This window comes from Setaria viridis, chromosome 7 (assembly GCF_005286985.2).
Source record: "Setaria viridis chromosome 7, Setaria_viridis_v4.0, whole genome shotgun sequence".
NCBI lineage: Eukaryota > Viridiplantae > Streptophyta > Magnoliopsida > Poales > Poaceae > Setaria > Setaria viridis.
The window spans coordinates 30400825-30424814 of record NC_048269.2 but is presented as its reverse complement, the minus strand read 5'-3'; the positions used below and the strand labels follow the sequence as shown (position 1 = coordinate 30424814).

At 48.3% G+C, this 23990-nt stretch overlaps 4 protein-coding genes across 6 annotated transcripts; 2 read left to right on the top strand and 2 right to left on the bottom strand.

The window, feature by feature from the left end:
* Positions 1 to 897: 897 nt before the first annotated feature.
* Positions 898 to 2074, top strand: LOC117864978 (transcription factor ILI1). The gene is made up of 2 exons (XM_034749038.2): positions 898 to 1388; positions 1492 to 2074. The coding sequence occupies exons 1-2, from the start codon at positions 1242 to 1244 to the stop codon at positions 1642 to 1644; spliced, it is 300 nt and encodes a 99-aa protein (XP_034604929.1). The 5' UTR covers positions 898 to 1241; the 3' UTR covers positions 1645 to 2074.
* A 7186-nt stretch (positions 2075 to 9260) lies between these two features.
* Positions 9261 to 13417, top strand: LOC117864496 (binding partner of ACD11 1). Of its 3 annotated transcripts, none has more exons than XM_034748624.2 (5): positions 9261 to 9593; positions 10959 to 11078; positions 11399 to 11474; positions 12192 to 12305; positions 12786 to 13417. In XM_034748624.2, the coding sequence occupies exons 2-5, from the start codon at positions 10963 to 10965 to the stop codon at positions 13197 to 13199; spliced, it is 720 nt and encodes a 239-aa protein (XP_034604515.1). In that variant the 5' UTR covers positions 9261 to 9593; positions 10959 to 10962; the 3' UTR covers positions 13200 to 13417. The 3 variants fall into 3 exon arrangements, with proteins under 3 accessions (XP_034604515.1, XP_034604512.1, XP_034604514.1); XM_034748621.2 differs by having other exon boundaries at positions 9263 to 9593; positions 12750 to 13417; XM_034748623.2 differs by lacking the exon at positions 9261 to 9593 and adding an exon at positions 9603 to 9756 and having other exon boundaries at positions 12750 to 13417.
* A 1852-nt stretch (positions 13418 to 15269) lies between these two features.
* Positions 15270 to 17002, bottom strand: LOC117864495 (uncharacterized protein At3g28850). The gene has a single exon (XM_034748620.2). The coding sequence runs from the start codon at positions 16709 to 16711 to the stop codon at positions 15437 to 15439; it is 1275 nt and encodes a 424-aa protein (XP_034604511.1). The 5' UTR covers positions 16712 to 17002; the 3' UTR covers positions 15270 to 15436.
* Positions 17003 to 18800: 1798 nt separating this feature from the next.
* On the bottom strand, positions 18801 to 20895 carry LOC117863315 (pectinesterase). Its single transcript, XM_034746974.2, has 2 exons — positions 19727 to 20895; positions 18801 to 19621 (listed from the first exon to the last, which is right to left on the bottom strand). The coding sequence occupies exons 1-2, from the start codon at positions 20856 to 20858 to the stop codon at positions 18924 to 18926; spliced, it is 1830 nt and encodes a 609-aa protein (XP_034602865.1). The 5' UTR covers positions 20859 to 20895; the 3' UTR covers positions 18801 to 18923.
* Positions 20896 to 23990: the final 3095 nt, after the last annotated feature.

Here is a 23990-nt window from a genome sequence, read left to right as displayed (position 1 = left end):
CCACGTGTTCCGCTCGCTGCCCATGGATGCGCCATCCGAAACGAAAATTATAAAAACTGGTCAAACTTGTATAATTGGATGTGTATCATGAGGCGGTGGACGGATCGGATCCGAGGGTGGTGGTTGGTAGATTTCTATAAGCACAACTGTTTCCAGACAGTTGAGGTGGTGATCGGTTTCCATGGCTCTGAGTGAATGATCACGTTGCGAGATCGTCGATTCTGTCGTGGCGACCACCAGTATGTAGGTGAGCAGCCATGAGAACGCTACTGTACGTGGAGTTAGTTCATGGCACCAGCATGTATGAGTATGACCAATCCGCATCTCGATCGGCCGGCCGGGTTCAAGCATTTGGCAGTTCTGGAATCGACGCGCGAGGCAAGGACTTGCAGACAACATTTTGTAATCGCCCCCACGCAGCTTCAGACAACCGTGAGTACAAGTTTTCCAGCATCCCTAGATGTTCCAACTATTTACAGAGCAAATCATTTGTAAATAGTCATCATAAACAGTGTACCAGAGTACTGCTCTCGTGTGCACCACACCACAGAAGCTTTGCAACCACATGTAAAGTACTTGCAGTTGCTTAATAAATCTTCTAAAATAAAGCAGTTTTTCTTCCTGTTCTATATATTTGTGCTCAACAACGAACAAGATGCTGCTAGCACGGATCGTGACTGATATAATCTAATAATGAATTGAATTCAGGGATCGATGCGCTGCCCCTGCTGCTGCGTGCATGCTCGGCAGATGCAGGAGATGGAGCCACACAGACAGGCGGCACATCATATAGAAAAAACCCACACATAGTACTGACAAATCCAGAGGCCGCAATAATAAAAGTACAGGAGCCAGAACGCTTGGTTGCTTGCTCCTCCATGCTCTCTCTCTCACACACACACGCAGCCGGCTATATCTCCATGCATCCTCCACTACTTTCCCTCCATATACCTCACCACGTCCTTCCTAACTCTCGCTTTCTCACTCCGGCCTGCCCTCCTCCCGATTGCTAACCCCCCATCCTCCATCACGGGCCGCAGCCGGGCGGCCGGCCGGCCATCCCCTCATTATATATAGCTCTGATCTCTGCAACCGCCACTCACCTGCCTTAAAGCAGCTACAACTCTCTAGCTAGTCGCCGAGCTCTCTAGCTAGCTCTTCTACTTGCTTCCACACTGAACCTAACGACTCTCTTATCATCAGTAGCTTGCTACTAGCCAATATATATTACTAGATCGAGTATGTCCAGCAGCCGGAGGTCACGCACGCGGCGAGCGGGGAGCTCGCTGTCGTCGTCAAGGTCCATCTCGGAGGACCAGATCTCCGAGCTCCTGTCCAAGCTTCAGACGCTGCTCCCGGAGTCTCAAACTCGCAATGGCGCGCATAGGGTAAGCACTTTGATCATGCAGATTTGCTCAATTATATTAACCCATCTGATTAAGCTCTCAAGCTCTTAAACTTATACTCGTGGAAATGGTCGACCGAATGCAGGGCTCGGCGGCGAGGGTGTTGCAGGACACGTGCAGCTACATCAGGAGCCTGCACCAGGAGGTGGACAACCTCAGCGAGACGCTCGCCGAGCTGCTCTCCTCCGCCGATGTCACCAGCGACCAGGCCGCCATCATCAGGAGCCTCCTCATGTGATCGATCTCCGGCACATAAAGCTCGGTGCGAGCGCATGCACGGCCGCTAGATCTCAGCAGGCATGGCCTAGCTAGTTACCGTACCTTCGCAACTGCTCATCATTAGCTGCCCTGCCGCTGTCTAGCTACTAAACTACTGCTCAAGTACATTAGTAGCTAGTGAGCCATGCTTCGCAGCGTGTGGTTCTTGTACTTTGATGTAAGCTTGCATTGTGGTCGTCGTCTATCTCTACCTCGCTCGCTTTCGATCGGTTTGGCTGTTAATCCAAGTTGGATGTGAGAGGTTTTGCAAATAATGGGAGATGGACAAACAAGCGTGAGGTTTCAATTATAGAAGATACTACTACTACTTACTACTAGGCTAGAGGTTCATGTTGATGTACTTTGAGGTGGCTAATTGGCTTTGTTTAATGCAGTGGTGCTTTAATTAAGTTTGCTAGTACTTGACTCTAAGATGCCTGGGTTGTTTTCTTGATGGGCCACACACACTAAAATTATTGCAACTCTTTGGACGTGTTTGCGTGTAGTTGCTGTGCCCTGCGTTTTTCTGATGTTGGAGGTTGCAGGGGACAGGGGAGATTGGTGCCTCCTCGTCCTTGTTTAGCTACTACGACGTACTAATTACTATACGCGAAAATGAAAGTTGTTCAAGTAAATGGATGTTTTTGCCCTTTTTTTCTTCCTACAAAACATTGTACTACTATGCACAATTGCGACTCTCGTATCAAGTCCAATTTTCGGCGTCCAGTTCAGTACGATCCCTGCATGCATATACGTGCATGAAGATTGAAAATAATCATGTTCTTTTCTTTTCTTTTCTTTTTTATTTACCACTATTGGTTCCTATTACAAAATTTATATGAAAGTCCGATCCACCATATATATAATACTCCTTCCGTCCTAAATTGTAGGTCATTTTAGCTTTTCTAAGTTCATAGGTATTTGTACGGAGGGAGTAAGAGAATAAGCAAACATCAAATATAGATATAGTAGGTTGGCCACATTTATGTACTTCTTGTATTATTGTAGTACAATAAAGTCACAAGAGCTCAGTAGAAAAATTTACTATTTTGAATTTTTTGTATGCACTTGGATATATTTATTAGGTTTAATTTCAGTTTATTTCAGACAAGCAATGCTCCTCCTCGGCTGGCCGGGTCAGACAAACAATCTCTTGGCCGAAAAAGGTGGCCGGCCGGCCATTCAAATTTGAGCTTGGTGTTGGATTTCATTAATGTTAAAAAAATATCAAACAGAGAAATGTTTTGGACGCAATATAGTACGTACGTCGTGAATGATGCAGATGTGGATGCATGGACCATGCATGCATAGAATCATATTATCTAAGTGGGGCGACAGGAGGCAGGAAATCAAAGATACACCCGTACGGCCATGAATACAACCGTGCAACTAATCACGTAACAGTACCTAATCCACGGCCAAATTAAGCCCGGTTTGCCTGATTAGATCGAGACATACAAAAGTTGCAGAAGAATAGGGGATTCACTGTTGTTGTTGATGAGCTCTAAATTGTACACAGGCGTTCTAGTTAGTGTTGCGGTATCGGATACAGCGACTGGTTTTTCGGTATCTAGAAAGGCACTCAACTGTAGGTTGCAAAAAAACATGAAGGAGAAAAGGCAACACTAGCTGCTGGTAGCATGGTAATGTTGGATGCTTCCACCGATGACAAATATAAATTCATCAAGGTTTGTTCTAAAGTCACACTTGTTTTATAGTTTTAACTATCGATAACTGTTAATATACGAGCGCAACAGGAGTGAGAACCACCTCTTAATGTCCTATTGGAAGCGTGAAGGAATGACTCTAGCTGCTAGGCTTTAAATCCTAGTGCCCCAGATTAAGTACACACAACGAGTGCTCTCAGTGGTTCATTAGTTGTATGATCGTGGGTGTACGTATTCATGAGTGTTTTTGTGTTGCATTTACATGTGCATCATCGTTTTTTTTAAAAAAAACACGGTCTACAGAGAATGACAGACACGTTGCATCACGCTAATAATGCATGGTTACAAGCGGAAGATTCCTCGTGGTGACATACCCACTTTCTCGATTCAGCACTGGTGTTCGCATTTTTCTATACTTATTTCAGAATTTAACCGGCGTTATTCTTGCAGTGGTAGGCGACGTGCCCGTCGACAGCGAGACGCTAGTGGTGACTTCGTCAATCTCGTTAGTGGTGACTTCGTCAATCTCAAGGATTTGCCGGTTCAGTCCTTCGAAAGTAGGTGCTCATAGGGTAGGGTTGCGTGCGTGTGTTTATAGGCGCGAGGGTGCGTGCGTTTATATGAGCACCTGTGTCTGTACCGTATGATTTGAAAAAAAATGATTACAAATAAAGTCAAAAAGCCTCTTGCTCTTTTTGTGACAAGTTAGATGGACGAGGAAACTGCAGACACGAAGTCCGTGTCCGTACAAGCATGCGTACCGTGTTGGGCCACGAGATCCCCTGGGCCTTAACCCGGTCGATCTCGCTGTCTCTCCTGGATTTGTCGGTCCACACAATCTGGCCGGCCGACGGCCGCCGATCCGCCGCTCCCGGGGGGCCTCGGCGCAAAGAAATCGCCCCCCCGCGCGCGCGCAGATCGCGCAAGAGACCGCGAGCCGGAGAAGGACGTCGTTTGACTTCCACGTTCCGGCGACCATCCATGAGCATGACTGCATGAGCGCGCCCGTCCTGCAAGCCGGCCGCCGGCCGACGCCAGATATACGAGCTCGTGTTGGCCGGCCAGCATTTCAACGTAGATATCTTGTTTTTTTCCCCGAAATAACGTAGATAGCTGGTTGACTTGCGTGTGTGCTACATATGTCGTAGTACACTAGGTTGTTGGCTGCAGATGTTATGCCACTTCGTTGTATCAGGGAGATGCATGAGCAATGACAAGCTGGCTAGCAGTATTTTTCGTTTTCCTAAAAAAAAACCTCTAATTAATTTGAGAAGATGCTGCACGATAAATCATATAGCTATCGTATATGTAAAAATAATGTCCCCCAATACAATCCGTTTCAAAATTTAAAATGCTTTAGTTTTATTCTAAGTCCAGCTCTCTAACTTCGACCAAGTTCAGCTCTATTTCTCCGCTAGTGCTTGTAGAGGGTATACATCTGATACGTGAGGGGCTACATGTTGTACGAAACGTACGTGCATCGCATGTGTTTAGTCCGGAGCGGTAGTTGCGGCGGTCGACTTATACATGCATGGACCCGTCAGTAGGACGCGGGCGACAGGCTACCAAACCAAAACACATGGCCGGGCTCGGTCTCCAGACAATCGAGGCTCATTCGTTGGTTCATGGAGAGTACTATTTTAGTCTCACGTACTTATCCGGCAAAAAAGCATCATCTTTGGCACATATGTGCTGCCTAGCGAGGGTAGGGGGTGTTTGGGAGCACTTCACTTCACCAAAAATCACTCCACTCCACCAACTTCAAAAAAATCGTAGCCAAACGCGTTCGGCTCCAGCAACTCCGGCTCCAGGAAAAAAGGTGGAGCAGGGGGTAGATCCACGTTTTTTGTGGAGTACCTCAAGAGGTGCTCCAAAAACCCCCTTTACAGATCTCCTCGTGGAGTTGGTGGGTATTTACCCACCATTGCCACTCGTTACACATGTACCGGTTCGATTCACGGAAAAGAAAAGACTCCCGTCGCTCCTCCATCCCGTCGCCCCCTTCTTCCTGTCGATCTTGTCCACGGGGGACGAACAGGAGCTCCGTCGCCCCGTCCCTGGCGCGCGCCGCCCGGCCGCCGCCCGCCGCGCCGCCCGCCGCGCCCGCCCGCCCCTGCCGCGCCGCCCGCCTGCCGCGCCGCCCCGGCCGCCGCCCGCCTGCCAAAGGTGTCTTGCACGAAGAGAAGCGGAAGGCTAGCTGCAGGGCAAGGAGTAGCCAGTAGAGCAAGACGAAGAGAGAAGCAGCAGCGGGCGCATGCGGAGGCTGCGCGCCGCTCGGCCCGTCGTCCCCGTCGCCGGTGCTTCCGATTCGCGGGGGTTTCTTCCATGATTCGGGAAGCAAGGCCATGTCTCCCCTGCTCCTCGGATTCCTCGGCTTACTCCTCGTCGCAGGTTAGGATTCCCTGACCCCTGTTCTTGCTCTGTTCCGTCTCTTGAATTGCTCTGTTCTTGGCGTGGGAACTGAATTGCGCGAGTAACCGTGGCTATCGTGTGTCGTCTTGAAGGTGAGGTGGTGGTGATAGCCTTGAAGGTGAGGTGGTGGTGATAGCCGGAGCGCAGGGCGGAGCCGGTAGCGCCGGCGACGACAGGGAGGTGCTTGACCGGAGCGTCGCCGGCGCACAGGAGGCTCGACTCGCGCACCAATTTGCTAGATGATTCACCTCGCGATTTGGCAGCTCTCAGCAGGCCAGACTAGCGATCGCTCGAATCCATTTTAATCCATGTGCAAACAAAATCTCTCTGAATCTACATTCTACAATTTGACCCAAACTCATTCAGTTGTGAAGTTCATTCAGTTCGGTAATGGCATTTTAGGCCGTTGAAGCTTGTTATTCTGAAGCTCATTCAGTTCTGAAGTTCGGCAGTGGCATTCTAGGCCGAGCTCATTCTTTGTTTACTGTTTGTGCCTGCCTCTATGCAAAGTAATGCTTCCCAACCTACAACTGCTTGAGCGGAACTGTTATAATCAAAATATTCCTTAGTTCCTCTAATGCAAAGATGAGCTGTTCAATGCTGACCATAATGAAATTACCCTGACTAGCCATCTCTTTCTCTGGGTGGTACATTCGAACATTCTTGACGGCGAACATTGTTATTATCTTGCGAAAGCTTAGTGCCATACCTGGAAAATTTAATTTGAATGAATTAAAACAAACAGTAAATTAACAAGGGTTACAGATACAGCAAGAGCTACCCTGCTGACATTTCCTGGGCTGCAATCGACGGTCGAGGTGGCCATGCTGTTAGAAGTTAGAACCCTGCAACGACTGTGCTGCAGGAGCCACCGTCGGCGGGGGAGCCGAGACTCTCGGCGGCGTGGAGTACGCGGGCGGCGTCGGAGGTGCAGCCCTGGCGGTAGATGTTGCAGAGGCTCACGTCAGGGGCCTCCCTATCGTGGGAGGGGAGTGATCGACGAGGTGCTCGGGCCCGGCGAGGTCCTGTAGTGGCGGCGGTGGAGGAGGCTTGGGGACTCTGATTGGGGAAAGCGGCGAGCGAGGAAGGGAGAGGAGAGAGAGGAGAGACAGACATGTGGGTCCGTTCACAAAGGGTAAAATAGGCTATTCACAAGAAGTGCTCATGTTTTTGGAGCTGGAGCACTGTCTCCAACCAAACACGTGCAACAACTCCATATTTTTCTGGAGTTGTTGGAGTGGAGCTAGGAAAGTGTGGAGTTGGTGGAGTGGAGTTGATTTTTCTAAAGTGAAGTGCTCCCAAACAGCCCCATACGTCTGTACTGCCACTCTTTTGGCTCCATGCATGCATGCATCCTACCCGCGTGTGTACCACCCCCACGAAATAATCATCAGGCTAAGCTTACTAATTCAGATGATCAGGCAACAATTTAGGCTTTTTATAAATGGCTTGCCTTGCCTTCAATTCAGTTCAGCGGTCATTCCGTGATCCTGTCAGTCGGGTGGCCCGTCTCGATGTCTCTCTCATTTTAAGAACTCCGTGACCACTGCGTAGCATTCTTCCGATCGATCATCAAGTGCTTGCCCAACTTTCGTGAGTGCAGGATCGGAAGAGTACGTGATGGCTGATCGAAAAGACGCGAAGGCGCGCGTTGTTGTCGGATCGGTTATCAATACGTTCGTGCAGGGTGCTGCTAGCTACGTGCCCAATGAAAAGGGGAAACACGAGGCTCTACTACCGTCGTGAAAAGGATTCCATCAACCGGTAAATAATCTTTGTAACCAACCAATTCGATCGGAAAAAACGGCATGTTGTGTTGCCGTGCAATTAAGGCGCTCTTTCAGGACGAAGCTATTCCATTTTGCAACAATTGTGTTATGATCACACGTCACACAATGCATGCAAGTACTACTACGTAATACTAGTAATTAAGCAGCCACATGCGTACAGATCTGAGAAGAAAATGCCCACATGACACCTGATTTGCGTCGAGTGCCACAAAAGATCATGTTAACATCAAACGGTCACGCCAACATTCATGACAAAATGACAATGTCCGACCTCATGTGCGCGCTGGATATACCACCCACCGGCCACCGCGCCTTCCTCCAGATACATTGGAAAAACTACAAAAGTGACCTCGTATGACAATTGTAGTTTGAGATTCCTTATGAGCTATTTTGCTGCAAATGCTCTGATGAGGACACCACGAGTACATCTACACCAGCAGCACCTCAGGCGCCTCCAGTTGCTCCTCCTCCTCAGGCGCCTACAGTTGATCATCCAGTTGGGCCAATCACTCGGGCCCGTGCGAGAGAATTAAACTTCATCATGCTGTTAAGGAACGAAGGCCCAGCGGAATAAGAAGATGGCCCAACAAGGGCAGCCCAGGTGGGGCGCCTAGGGTTGGGAGCCGCGGCCCTTCCCCTGGTCGTGCGCCCCCCCCTCCTGCCGTGGCCCCTCCTCCGGACTCCAGGGGTTGCGCCCCCTTTATTTAGTCGGAGTCCCTTTTGTTTACGACTTGAGTTTTGTTTTACATCTAGCTTTAGCTACTCTCGAACATGTGCAAATACGCGCTGTCCTTGTGTGATTCAGAACTCCACCTTCGAGTGATATTTAGATTGCTCGCCTCTTTTTCTTGTTCGTTCTTCGATTGCGGACAGGAATCGATCTTCGTGATCAAGCTGATCTTGCGCTAGCAAGGTTGGTAACCACAGGAAGTTGGTTCAGCGATTGCATTGGCGCTTCGGGTTCGCTCGTCGTAGTCGGATCGTGAGGGTCTACTTCCACCAAGTCAAATTTATCTCCACTCACCGAAAGATCGGGCACTCCGACTCTATCATGCTCGCTCTCTACTCGTGCCTTTTGCAAAGAAAAGAAACCCAATATATGCACATGCTTAACCGACTTGACACCTCAATTATCTAAATTGTAGGAGAATAATCTTGACATTCTATGGGATTACATTACACCAAAAGAAATGCTAATGAGAGCTTAAAAGTTGACGCACCGTGTTTTATTATTTGTATAGGTTTGGTCAAGCATCTACGCACCACGTTTTTTTTTTGCAACCATATGGAATAGGGGTTGACATTTGTGAAAAATGGCTTGTAACTTATGAGGGGGCTCAAAATCCAAGTGACATATGTGATGTCTTTTAATATTTTTTGCAATTGCATTCATCCTTCGGAATGGAGACCAAAGGAAACAAAACATAGTGCATGAACATGATTGAAATTAATCGTGCCCTTTTCGGAAGTCTTTTCAGATGTTCACGATATTTTCCCCTGATGATCCCATGTAGTCGAAGCCCATCCGCAACCTAGCCCAAGGCCGAATGTGTTACTCGTGCTCGGCCCAACAAAAGCCATTTTCCTTCGACGAGCCCATGTAACCGAAGCCGACCACGCGTCGCCGCCGCCTCCCGCGCGCGACGCGCCGACGGACGACACACAGTCCAAACCCGTCGTGAGTCCGAGCCATGGCCAGCCCATGAAACCACCAGTCAGCCAGCCAGTCGCCCAGTCCACACTGCCCCTAATCTCGAGAACACCACTGTTCTTTCTTCCCCACCCTCCTCATCACCTCTCCGCCCAACCGCCGACGTGAATCCCGGTGTGCGCGCGCGTGGGCGGACTGTTAGGTAGGAGATCGAGGTCGCCCCCTTGCCCCACACGCTACTAAAGGCCGCCCCGACGGGCTCCGGCGCTTTGGACTGGCTCGGCTTGGCCACTACCGTCTACCGCCGCCCTCTCTGCGCTTGTGCGGTGGGTGGAGTGCGGCTGCTGGTGCGAGAAGGGTCGTCAAACCTAGCCGAATTGAGGGGAAGCGGTGGGTGTGTCCGATCAGGGTAAGGTCTCTCGAGCTCGTTTGCCCCCTTAATCACGTGGTGTTTGCTTCATTTTTTGTTAGCTCTGTGGTGATTTGCCGCGGAGGAAGCGGGATTTCTGTGCCTGCTTGCGACTGGAGAGCCTAGATTGATGGGATTGTGTAGCGATTGCATCGTTTTCTAGGTTGTTTGTGATATACTGTGATCTTCCCTCTCTGTATCGAGTTAGCTTGTGCCCTAATTTCCTTCAGACCTGTTCAATTTAGTTTCCGTTGAATAATCTATAACCTTTGTTCTCTCTGTTTTCTTCATTTTCTCCATTTAATCTTCATATTGTACGGATCAGCTGTGTGCTAGTGGTACCAACACTTGCGTGAAATTATAGGTTAGTTCATCTAGTTTTTCTAGGATGCATTAGTTTTTACTTGCTGAGGTTCTACAGCTTGATGAATGAATGCTTAAGGACTTTGAGGAGTAAAATACGATGAGTAGTTAAGTTCTGAAAAAACAAGTGGTAGTAGAAGGGAACATCAGTTATTAATAGTAGTAGGTGTAGTAGGTTTACTGAAATGCTATTTCATTTGATGATTGCAAGTTCACTGGATCCATGCTTTTTTCTGCAGTGGTGTTTGATTAAACAATCTTACAAAGTTCTTCTACTGAGGCTTCCCCTGTTAGCAGGAAGTGTTTATGCCTTCCTTGTTTTTGAGCTACTTAGGGCACCAATCTTGCCTCAGCATTGGTCTTGCGATCAGAATTTTCCTAGATAGCCTCTTATAACAAGTTCAGCTTCATGGAATAGAATAGTTAAGAATGAGGGTGATTTTGCCTTCTGTCAAATGGCCATGTAGCATAAGGTGATTTCAGTGAAATTCACACTTGAACTTCTCAATCCCCAGCCTGAAAGAAAACAGAGGAGAATACATACACTGTTAAGAAGATAATGTATTCCCTGTTAAGCTGCAGCAGGTTACCTTGTGCTTGTATATTGCTTGCACTAAACTGTATAGTATGGTTGTCAATGTACTGGTGATGCTGATGGACTTTTGAGTGGGCCAGCTGATGGGTGTATGATATATCCTTTTATTTTGACTGCTATTGATTGTTGTGTAACTATTTTCTACTTCTACTTGATAGCAACATATATTCAATTAGATTTTAGTTTTGATGGAGACCTAGCACTTAATTATTCTTTAGGGCAAACAGATAAGATACAATAAGGTTAAACAAAAGGTTCTTTCCCATGAGATACACAAGCTGAAACTACTTAGTGCTTCTATTGATGTTACATACTCTACTGACTTTTGTCAGAAACTACCACGCCTGTCCATTTCACATGTGTATAACAGGAAATACTAATGTTCTTTAATGTTTGATGGCTTCCAGAATCATGAGTGAAACAGGGTACACAGTACAAGTCACTAACCTGTCGGGCAGGGTATCTGAAAGTGATCTTCATGAGTTCTTTTCGTTCTCTGGTCCTATTGAGCATATAGAACTTATCAGGTGTTCTTTTTTACCCTCTTTCTTTTTTTGGTTAAAGCAAATCTGATTTATCTCACTTGTTTTGCTTACTAGATAAATGGCATCTTTAATTTTCTTAACAAAAGAGGATAATTGTACCTGCGACATGTTCTATCAATTCAAACATGCTAGTTAAAAAGCATTTGGTCTGAAAAAACCAATGCGGATACTTATTTTGATATCGATGCATTGAACACTTGTTGAGATTCACCATGCTTATTGTACCCTGGTCTCACAATTCAAATTTTGTTTTATGACATATCCTTGTCATCTATTTCATGATGAATTTGAAAATGTTACAGATCGGGAGAATATGGTGCTACTGCTTATGTGACATTCAAGGAACGCTATGCTTTGGAAACTGCAGTATTGCTCAGTGTAAGTTTTGTCTTTTTTTGACAACAACGTTCTCCACATAAATTAAATGGACCATTTTATTGGCATGTATGATTCCTATCTTGCTGTGTCTGTTTCCTATGACCGCTTCGTGTTGTCTCAGTTGATTTACTGAGAAATTGACTTTCCTATAACACAAGAAAGTTCTTAAATCTTTCTTTAGTGTGTACACCATTCAGACGAAATTTTCTTTCAGATTAAGTTTCTCCAAAATTTTGTTTATACTGAAGATCCCTAAAGCTTGATGTACTCAAACAATGTCACCTTGCTGTCCTATTCACCTTTATCCAACTATCTCAATTCTCAAATGGACACCAACTGCAAAAGAAATGTCATGCCTGGGTTCATAGGGTTGGGGGAGGTCCTTAAAACTGTAAAATGTTACCAGTTAAATAAATGTGCAGTGTCAGTCTTCTAAGCATTTCAAGATTGTGTAAATCTTTGGGTACCAATTAAATAAATGTGCAGTGTCAGTCTTCTAAGCATTTCAAGATTGTGTAAATCTTTGGGTAGTAAACCCCATTATTTCAGTTTGATATAATCCAGTTTCTGCTTCACTTTTGAGTGACCTGGCAACTGGCCATATGGCCATATGCTTCTTTGCCGACCACTTTTATCAATGCTTTGTCGACATGTCTCTTGGTAGCAAGTAATTTATTTTTTGTTGTGCCCTTGTCAATACTTCACTATCTTCGACAGGGGGCTACTATTGTGGATCAGCCGGTATGCATAACTTATTGGGGACAACCTGAAGAGACTTTTAGTTTCTGGGACAGGCCAACTTGGGAGGTCGAGGAGGAAATTGAATACAGGGTACCCATCTCTCATTCTACCAAATTTTCCATAGTTAATAGTATTCAAGTACGAGAAGGGAATGTTATTTTGTAGATACAACTCATTCGTGCCATGAGGTGACCAATTTATCTCTAACTCACCAAACGTGATCTGCATCATACCAATCATGCTGATTTTAAAGCTGCTTGCATAAATGTCAATATAGCTATATGTGCAATGTAACTGACTGGTTATGCTCATCTTTCATTTATGTGACGAATAAGTTGGAATGTGTTTTTCACACTATAGAGATGCACAGTAATAACAACAGAGAAAAAAGAAGAAGGAAAATTTATCACCCCAGCTTGACCATCTCAAGATAAACTAGTTTAAATTCTCAAAATAATCCTCTTTGATGTCTGAACAGCAATCCACTATCCGAATTCCCAAAATGTAGGGGCTGACATTTATTTTTATAAACAGAACTACCAATCATGCCAGTTCAATACTACTCCACAGGAAGCTTTGACAGTGGCTCAAGATGTCGTGAAGACGATGCTAGCAAGGGGATACGTGCTCAGCAAGGATGCTTTGGCTAAGGCTAGAGCCTTCGATGAGTCCCGTGGGTATACAGCAGCAGCCGCAGCCAAGGCTGCAGAGCTGAGCAAGAGATTTGGTTTAACTGACAGGGTCAATGCTGGTGTTGGTGCACTCAGTGCTGGTGTTGGTGCAATGCGATCAGTGGACGAAACGTACGGCATATCAGAGACGACCAAGACTGTTGCGACTGCCACTGGAAGAACGGCAGCTAAGGTGGCGAACAGCATCGTTACCAGCAGCTACTTCTCTGCAGGAGCCATGATGGTATCTGACGCTCTTAATAGGGCTGCCAAGGCGGCAGCAGATTTGGCTGCTCATGGTAGGCAGAGTTAATTGAAAAATAAACACCCAATGCATCCTTTCAGACGTGAAACATGAGGACAAGCACCGAAATACGATGCTTCAAATGTTGTTTGATGTATATCATAACAGACAACAGTGCTGTAAAAGGAGATGAACACTTCGTTTAGAACAAACACTTGTGCTCAACAGTTTATGTGTTGCAGATTGAGTCAAGTGATCGTGCAGTCATGTTTCTGACTTTCTGCTCATTTCATATTCTTTCTGATAAGTCCTGTCTTCTTTTGATGTTGCGTGCAATCCTCTGCCAACAAGAGCTGCTCTTGTAGTAATCCCAACTCTGAACTCAAAATTTGCAATCTGCGAAAAATTTCTCAACCAAGTCACCCATGCGGCATGCTCGTATATCTCCACTTTCAGTTCAGTAAGGCAGTTCATGTATCTGCACTCCTTTTCAGTTCCTGCACTGAGCAGCAGCAAAAAAAAAAAAAAAAAAAAAAAATTCGCGATGGCGTTGTTGAAGGCCAGCTTGAGCCCCAAGTGGCCAAGTCCCCAACCAGGAGAAACGCCTCCTGAGTTGCAAGAAGACGCAAGAGCAAAACCGCAGAACAGGTTCAAGATCAGTGCCTCAGCTCTAAATTCGTAATCTGCGAAAATTTTCTGAAGCAGGTCACCCAATGCTCAAGTATCTCCAATCAGTTCAGTAAGGCAGGTCATGTACCTCCACTTTCGCTTTCAGGTCGCCTCTGCTCCCATCAGAGCTGAACAGCAGGGAGTTTCTGACGATGGCGTCGTTGAAAGCAAAATCGCAGAACAGACTGAAGGCATGGGTCAGATGGGAAACAGCAGGGCCGCCATGGTCGCCTCCCCGTTGCTTCCTAATTCTCATCCATGGCGGAGTCAAGTTGAGGGTGGTTAGCTCTGGTTGAAAGGCGGTGGCTCGGTGCTGACGGGAAAGCGGCGCGCGTGGTGCCTACGGTGCCGGCGGCGCGGACGGGCGCGATCTCTAAAGAAAGGCGGCGATGGGGGCGGTCGCCGCCCGCCGCCGGCAGCGCGGCCTCGTCGGCCGCCGTGTATCCTGCCGGTAATCTTTTGCAGTGAACCACTGAATTGGATCGCGACTATCCATTATTTTTCACAGACCCTGGATCGCGACTATTAATCGCGATCCAATATTTTACACTAAACCTCCTTATTTCGATCGCGACTACCCCTACTTTGGATACATATTTTGTAGAAAAGCCCTCTTCCTCCTCAGTTCGGATTCTCGTCATCCGCTTCGACGATCCGCCGGCGCCGATGTCCGCCGCAGCTCCCGTCCAGTGGAAGCGCAAGTTCCAGTCCAATCCTTCCCCTTCAAACCCTAGCTCCGGCTCTTCCCCTCTTCTGGCGTGTCAGGAAACAATCGAAGTGCTGCTGCTGTTTCTCTGAACCTTGCAGTTCTTTACCCGAACTTGCCTTTGATTTCCCGTTTTTTCACTTCTCTTCCTGTCTGGATCTTGCTGGTCCTCACATGGCGGCTCTTCCCCATCGACTTTGGTGATTTTGTCTGGGAGGAGAGGAGCACGCGATGAGCTTGAGGTACATGACCCGGGTGGCGCGCGGGCGGTGCGGTAGAGCACCGGCGGGTCCGTCAAGGACAAGGCGCAGTCGGCCTCGATGTCAGCGGCGATGGCGAGGAGCGGCAGGGCGCGGGTCGGACTTGAGCTATCAGCTGTTCGTGGCCTCTCTGTTCATGTGAAGAATAAACTATAAGAGATCCTGCAAATGTCAACCCTTGAGGCTGCGTGCAATCCTCTACCGACAAGAGCTAATCTTGTAAATGGCCAGCACCCGGGCCTCAGCTCTGAACTACTCCCTCTGTTCCAAATAAATTATAGATCGTTTTAGCTAATCCCTGCGACCACTGAACATTGTTCCATTTCTGAACAAAAGGCAATTTTCAGTTGTCTGCAACCGGAGAAATCTGTAATCCGGAGGACTGGATTGTCCTGGTAGAGTATTGTTCTTCCCTTGACAAATGTTTTATTATACGAATCTAATGTTCTGAAGCCTCAGTAGAATGGTTCGTCTCTGATTCGGCAGTCTTACCGAGAAGTTTCTCTTGAAATTCGTTTATTTTTTCATACATGAATGAAAACAGTAAAAATGCACAAAGAACTGCAAGAATCCTACCAAATTTCTATTATAATGCTCTTCACACTGTACAAACTACAAAAGCACAGACAAATAAACAACTCTAATCTACCACAGGACACGTGGTACAAGCATCAGCAGCAACAGACGGGGCATCTGACGAGGCCGTTCTCGTTGCAATCGGGGCACCGCCGGAACTCGCCGGCGTCGTCGTCCTCGACGAAGATCTTGCAACTGCCGCAGCACGTCTCGCACGGTACGAACCGGACGTCGCCGCAGGCCGCGCACGCCTCCATGTAACCAAGCTTGCGCGTGGGTGCGGCGTCGCACCCGTCCAGGGCGCGCCCGAGCTCGCCCGCCTCGTGCAGGTAGTGCACATCCTCGGCGCCGCCGATGTACTGCCCGTCGACGAACACCCGCGGCAGCGCGGCGCCGCCGGTGAAGCCCGCGCCAAGGAGCTCCGCGAGCTCGGCCTTGAAGACGGCGTGCATGGAGACGTCGCGCTCGTCGACGCGCACGCCGTAGCTGCGCAGGATGCTGCGCACGGCGCAGCAGTCCACGAACGTCTTGCGCACGCCGCGGAGGCTCGTGAAGTACACCACCGCCTTCCGCTCGCCTCCCGGCGGCCACAGCGGCGACACCTTGGCGTCGCGGCCCTTGCTCCGCCTTCGCTCGATCCTCTCTTGGAACGCGTTGATGCGGGCACGGACGATGCCGGAGAGCTCTGGCATGTCGCCGGTGGCCGGCGACATTGGCGTGTCGCAGCTGGCATCCGGGTCCTTCGTGCTCTTCCTCTCCTTCTGCCTTGGTGTCTCTGTTTCCTCCTCGGACGATGAGGTAACAGTCGGCTGCGACGGCGGCGTGTCCTCTAAAGCCTCCCGGAATCCGGACAGTATCTCCGGATCAAACTCCAAGGCAACGAGCGGCATGTCCATGTCAGCCTGCATCCACTGCGGCTGCGTCGTCGGCACCTCCACGACGCACCCGTGCAGCGACTCGTCGAACGACAAGCTCTGGTGCACGGCGCGCGGCGTCGGCGCGTCGTCGTCCTCGAGCCCGGCCATGAGCTCCCACGCGTTGATCACCTCGGGCTCGTTGGGCGGCGTCAGCGTCGGCGTGCGGGGCTTCACGGCCCGCTTCGCCGCCGCGCCCTCGCCGGGGAGCGCCTCGTCCTTGGCGCGGTCGTCGTTGTCGCCCTTCATCATCTCCTCAACCGAGAGGGTCGCGTACTTGTACGAGCCGGAGAAGCGGGCGCTGCCGGCGAGGCCGAGGGTGCCCAGCATCGACACAGCCTTCGACCGCAGCCGCTGCCGGTCGACGGAGGGCAGCGAGAAGCTCCGGCGCGCGCGGGGGTCGGCGCCGACCCAGACCATGTCGCGCCGCGCCTCGGTGGAGGTTGCGCACCCCATCGCCGGCGCGATGGCGAGGACGCGCGCGCTAGCCTTCTTCGTCCGTGCTCACGCGCACATGCACGCACGACTCGATGTGTCTCGATCAACGGCAACTGCAACCAAGGATCTAGAGCTCTGGGTGCTCGACAACGGCGGGGCAAAGAATGAGTTCTTGGTGGCGCAGAAACCTGAAGGTGATGCGGTTTTCAAGGAAGGAATGGATCCAACAGTTTGGCTTAGCTTAATTAGTCTCCATGAAACGGCGGAAAACAAGAACGGAAGTGACAAAAATAGGGGGTTGAGGACAGAAAGGCCAGCTGCCGGCTGGGACTTCAATTTTTACACCTTCGTTTAGATTCTTTTCTTTCCTTTTGCATTATTTAAGTATTGAATATAGCTTGCTGGCGATGGTTACGGATGATGGTAGGCACGAAGAAGAAGACTTAGTTTATTTATTAGAAATGTTTAAAGAAATAAATGGAGCTGACGAATTGAAGAAAGGTTTTTTAATAATCTTGTCATTAATAACTACTCCATCCGTTTCAAATTATAGATTATTTTAGTTTTTTCTAGATACATAGTGTTTGCTATGTATTTAGACATGATCTATATATCTAGATGCATAGTAAATGCTATATTGTTACGTATCTAGAAAAGCCAAAACGATCTACAATTTGGGACGGAGGGAGTAACTCTACCTGTAATTGAAATTAATATACATGTTCGGTTATTTTCTTTGAAATAAAAAGGAAATGAGTCTCACAGAAATTATTTTTATGATTATCATTACTTGCAGCCTATGGGGGTTAATCACCTTTAGAATAGCCTGGCATATTAAGACAATCTCTCAAAAGATATTCTATAGATATGCATATGTCAACTTGCGTTAAGTTGTGCTGTTGAAAACCTCAATACATTTTTGTTTGACTTGATAAGATTTGTTAGCACGTATATCTCCGGTCAGGCGTGCACAATTCCACTTTTTATCAATATGGTAAGTAAAATCCAAATAGAGTTTTGTTTTTCCTTATTACTTCTAGAACAAAAATGTATGGAGAACTATGTAATTTACGTGGAAGAAGTCACAAGGTTGTTCGTATAATTAGGGCCTTTAAGTTCAGAAATGAACTCCATATGTACAAACTTGAATGTCATATATACTACCAGATGTAATATTTCCATTTCCTACGTGGGCATTTAAGTGTTATTTTTAGTTTTGCTAAATTGTGGTATTTGATAAATGATGGTACCTATTGGAAATTGGATAAATAATTTGTTTCTAAGAAAATACATGGGCATGTGACTATCCTGTATACATTGTTCTATCCATTTTTTAGGCACAAGTGCTCACATACACATGTATACTCACCACTATGAACACAATAATTAAACATACATCGTACCCTATGAATATCTCCGAAAAATTGGGCCTGTAGATCTTAAGGCTGACAAAGTCACCACGAGTCTCGAATGCATTGTTGTCAAGAAATTGCCATTTTTCACTGATGCTTATTTTAGTACACATCGATCAGCTAGCACATTAAGCTCAGAGACCAAGAGCATTTTTGCCTTTATTAGGCTTAGGATGAATTGGCAAGCATAGCAGTGTTTGCAAATCATGAAATTTAATTTCCCTCCATGATATGTATAGCTACATGGTTGCTCTTGCAAAAGAAACTAATGAACAACCCAGTCATATCATGTGTATGCACAGAATAGCTAGCTAGTCAGGTTTGATTTTATTTTCAAATTTGATAGATTTGGATTTTCTATGTGCTTTGCCAAAATTTCATAATGTCAACTTTCTTATTTGGTCTGTGTCCTTGAAAAAAAAAACTTCCTTATTCGGTCAGATTTTGACTACAAACTCAAATACAATTATAATAGGTTTGGCTCTCCCTCTGTTTTTTAAATGAGGGTTATTTAAAAACTCCGCATATTAAAAAAGCAGAGGGTGATTTTTTTTAGATCGCAATACCATATTAATCGAATCCATTTGGAAGACATTAAGCTCGTATATTAAGAGCCTTTGGTTTTGGGGTGTGAGCCAGGCTTAGGAATGATATATCCTGAAATGGCAATTTGGCAAACATAGTAGTGTGGCAAATCATCATCTTTCCCTCCATAATATATAGCTACATACATGGTTACTCTTGCAAAAGAAACTAATGAACAACCCAGTCATATGTATGCACAGAATAGCTAGCTAGTCAGGTTCGACTGGATCATTTTATTTGGTGAATCCCATGACGTTGGGCGTTCCGGTGGCCTTGAGCCAGGTCATGGCGTCGATGAAGACGCCGGCGGTGAACTGCGTGGCCTCGGCCTGTCCGATGATGCCGCGGTACCCCGGCCAGTTGACCCTCTTGCTGGTGCCGGCGCCCGGGCCGGTGTTGGCGTACTCGGCGTAGTAGAGCGTCTTGAGCCCGATGTCCCCCATCCACTCCGCCCATCCCTCCGGCTTGATGAGGTCGCCGATGGTGCTCTCCATGACCACCGTCCTCGCGTACTCCTTCCACGGCCGGCCCAGGTAGCTGGCGATCTGGAGCCTGACGGGGAAGAGCTCCTGCTCCGGCACGATGCGGCAGCTCTGGAGCACGATCCCCGTGGGCATGTTGGGGTCGGTGCGCCCCTGCGCCGTCACCATATTGGACTGGCTCTCCCCGGGCTTGCGCACCGTGAGGAGGCAGTTCTGGAGCAGCGCCGCCGAGTTGCCGAAGATGAAGTCGACGGTGCCCAGGACCTCGCAGTTCCGGAAGAACTGCCGGTTGGCGTGCACGTACAGCGTGTCCTGGTACCCCTCGAACCGGCAGTTGAAGAACACCGACATGTCCCCCTGCACGTGCATCGCCACCGCCTGGTGCCCCTCCGGCCCCGCCGTGTTCACGAACCCCATCGACTTGCAGATGAACCCGTTGCCCTCCGCCGCTGCATATATGTATCGCGTTCATCATGAAATATTTATATATGTATATGTATATGTATGTAGCAACAGTGTCAGGGAAAGTTGGTACTTGGTAGTAGGTAGCTTACAGAATGTGCGGGTGGCGATGGTGGCGAAGCCGCCGGTGTTGCTCTTGTCGCCGGTGACGACGGTCCGGGTCGGCCCGTCGCCGTACATGAAGACGTTGGCCATGTTCTTGGGGACGGTGACGTACTCCTTGTACGTGCCGGCCTTCACGTAGATGGCGTAGCGGCCGTCGTAGCTCTTGGGCACGGCGTTGATGGCCTCGGTGATGGTCTTGAAGTTGCCGCTCCCGTCCTGGGCCACCACCGCGTTTGGCTTCTGGAGGCCCGACATCTGCAGCAGCCTCCGCTGGCTGGCCGGCATCCACTCGGGGAGGTCGCTGGACTTGAGCCCGCTGCGCCCGTCAGCGATCTCGTCGAACGTGCCAACGAGGTCCGTCGTCAGCACCCTGTGGGCGAGGTCAGGTTCACCGCCGGAGAACATAGCCTTCTTCACCGCCTCGAGCTGGCCCTTGGCCTCGCTGGCGACCTCGTTGATCCCCACGAGCGTCCTGGACAGGAGCCGGCGGCCGTGACCGGCGGCCGTGGTGGCGTTCGTCTTCTTGTCTTGTTCCGGTAGGAGCTCGCCGAGGCGGGTGATGATGGCGAGGGCGTTGCTGCTGAGCTCGGTGGAGTTCTGCAGCACCTTGTCCATGGCCTCCTTGAGCTCCGGCTTCTCGAAGCCGTCGGCGCAGGTATAGATGTAGGTCATGACGCCGGAGAGCCAGGTCCGGAGGTCCTTTACGTGGCCGAGCACCTCGACGGGCTTGAGCCTCGCCATGTCCCTGAGGTCCTCGGTGGCGTCTTCGAGGAGCTTCTTGCACACGTCCATGGCGTTCCTGGTGAGGTTGTCCTTGGCGTCCTTGCCGATGTGGGCCGACCGCTCGAACGCGGCGGCGACCTCGTCCAGCGCCACGTTGAGCGCCGCCCGGAGGACGTCCTCCGGGTTGGAGGTGTCGTTCACCACGGGCTTGAGGCTCTGCTCGCACTTCTCCGGGTACAGCGTGGAGGCGCACACCGTGGAGAGCTTCACGCCGGCTGACATGGCGCCGTCCTTTCCGGCCCCGTTCTTGGAGGCGGTCACCGCGGCGATCGTGCCGATCACGGCGACGATGCCCACCGCGGCGATGACGCTCGCGACGGCGATCTTGTTGGCCATTGCTGATCACTGTCGCGGGGCGACGCCGGCCACGCGGAGGGGTAGAGCCTCTCGGGGGGTGAGGGTACCTGAGAGGAGGAGGACGAGGTGTCGCGTCGAGGTTTATATGAGCGGCCACGGGGCTCGTGCGGCGTCTCCGGCGCAGCGTGTGGACATGAGGAGTTCTTGGTTTGCTCGTCTTGGAGGGCCCTGCTTTGGGTTGGTCTCGACTGTTTTAGGCTATCGGATGGGAATGGTTTGCATGGTAATCTCCCACATGATTGCCATTGCCTGAATGCTCTGCATTTTATTCAGAAGTCGGAACCGATATAACATAGTTCAAAATGCATTAGGGCATTGCAATCAGGCAGGAGAAACTTAAACAGCAGCAAGAACAACGAGCAACCCACGCACTGAATTACAGAACGAGCAATTATCCAACGAAAATACAAGAGGAACACTTGCCGTTCTTAATTTCTTATTGACTTGAAGTCGATGCAGGTATCATTTCTGATCGTCATGCTCTACTGAAATCGTATTGCTGTCTCGCAGCACAAAGCAATCATACTGAAGCGTTCTCAAGTAGCCGCGGCCCGCGGGCTGTCCGCGCTCTCACCTTTGATGGGCTTTTCATTGGCGGGGTTGTGGGCTGCGGGCCATCCTCGGAGAAAGGCCACGAAGAAGCAGGCTCGGAAAGTCACAACCTTCTTCGTGGTAGAAATGATGGTGCGCGCCATTCATTTCGCATGCGTTGCAAGCGAACTGATGTAAAATACCAATAACATCATATTTTGTCTTAAAAATTATGTCCTAGTAGGATAATTGCTGGTTGAAAGATCGTCCAAATAAAATGAAATAAGCTCTACATGTCAAACCGAGGTAGTACGTATAAACTACCTTGTTCCTACCTGTTAGTGTGAGTCCGAAATATGGAAGAGGATATATGTAGTTATTTACTATATAGAATATATCAACATGCTACACAAAGCAAAAGGGATCACACTACTACTGAGTCATGGAATTCTATATGTGTCGTGTATATGTGAATTAACACTTGTCCAGATACAAAGTCAGAATTGCATTCTTTCTGGGATGAGGGAGTAGCTGTGATGGCTGATGGGATTTTATATTGCTATAATAAATAGGAAAAAAATAATAACTCATGTTATCTGATGTGCGCATGTACCGGAAAGCAAGGTCACAAACACCCGACTGCTTACATGTTCTAGTGACTCTAGACGTGATTAGGCATTCCATTATGTTTGTAGCACATGAATGCCTAGTGCAAACTGAATGTGAGGCTCTAGCTAGTGGAATATTAGTAAGTGCCAATATATAATAGAAAACATAAACCCATGTAGAGCTCACATAGCACATGTACTATGTATGGAACCATATGCAAGAGTTGAGATCTTGAAAACTTACATGAGCGTTGAGTATCACCAATTTCAAGACTCTCATGTATGGATGCATGTTGAGTATCACCAAGAGTTCCCCCAAACACTTCACATTGCACCTAAAACTCCTAAACAGAGTAATATGAATGGCACTTCACGTGAAGTGCTTGAAGGGAACTCATGGTAACACGGAACATCGTTCGTTGTTGCATATATATCATGTTATCCACATGGCCATCATGTTTGCATACTAAATGCTCAGTGACACTAACACCAAGAGTTCCCCCAAACACTTCATAAGAGCTCTTAAGCCAATGCTTCGCGAAGTGCTTTTAGGGAACTCCTAGTAACACCGAACGTAACTCAACTCATCTCACTTTTGGAATATGATCAATGTATATGTGGTAAATGCTCGGTGACACTAAGAGTTCCCCAAACATTTCACAAGAGCTCTTAATAAGCCAATGCCTCGTGAAGTGCTTATAGGGAACTCCCAGTAACACCGAACGTAGCTCAACTCGTTTCACACCGTGGCATATGACCAATGTATAAGTGGTACATGCTCAGTGACACCAAGAGTTCCCCCAAACACTTCACAAGAGCTCTTAAGTCAATTCCTCGCGAAGTGCTTTTAGGGGAACTCCCAGTAACACCGAACGTAGCTCAACTCATCTCACTTTTGGAATATGACCAATATATAAGTAGTAAATGCTCAGTGACACCAAGAGTTCCCCCAAACACTTCACAAGAGCTCTTAAGTCAATGCCTCGCGAAGTGCTTTTAGGGAACTCCCAGTAACACCGAACGTAGCTCAACTCATCTCACACCGTGGCATATGATCCAATGTATATGTGGTAAATGCGCAGTGACACCAAGAGTTCTCGCAAACACTTCACGAGAGCTCTTAAGTCAATGCCTCGCGAAGTGCTTTTAAGGAACTCCTAGTAACACCGAATGTAGCTCAACTCATCTCACTTTTGGAATATGACCAATGTATATGTGGTAAATGCTCGATGACACCAAGAGTTCCCCAAACACTTCACAAGAGCTCTTAATAAGCCAATGCCTCCTGAAGTGCTTTTAGGGAACTCCTAGTAACACCGAACGTAGCTCAACTCATCTCACACCGTGGCATATGACAAATGTATAAGTGGTAAATGCTCAGTGACACCAAGAGTTCCCCCAAACACTTCACAAGAGCTCTTAAGTCAATTTCTCGCGAAGTGCTTTTAGGGAACTCCCAGTAACACCGAACGTAGCTCAACTCATCTCACTTTTGGAATATGACCAATGTATAAGTGGTAAATGCTCGGTGACACCAAGAGTTCCTCCAAACACTTCACAAGAGCTCTTAATTCAATACCTCGCGAAGTGCTTTTAGGGAACTCCCAGTAACACCGAACGTAGCTCAACTCATCTCACACCATGGCATATGACCCAATGTATATGTGGTAAATGCGCAGTGACACCAAGAGTTCCCCCAAACACTTCACGAGAGCTCTTAAGTCAATGCCTCACGAAGTGCTTTTAGGGAACTCCTAGTAACACCGAACGTAGCTCAACTCATCTCACTTTTGGAATATGACCAATGTATAAGTGGTAAATGCTCGGTGATACCAAGAGTTCCCCCAAACACTTCACAAGAGCTCTTAAGCCAATGCCTCGTGAAGTGCTTGCAGGGAACTCCTAGTAACACCGAACGTAGCTCAACTCATCTCACACCGTGGCATATGACCAATGTATAAGTGGTAAATGC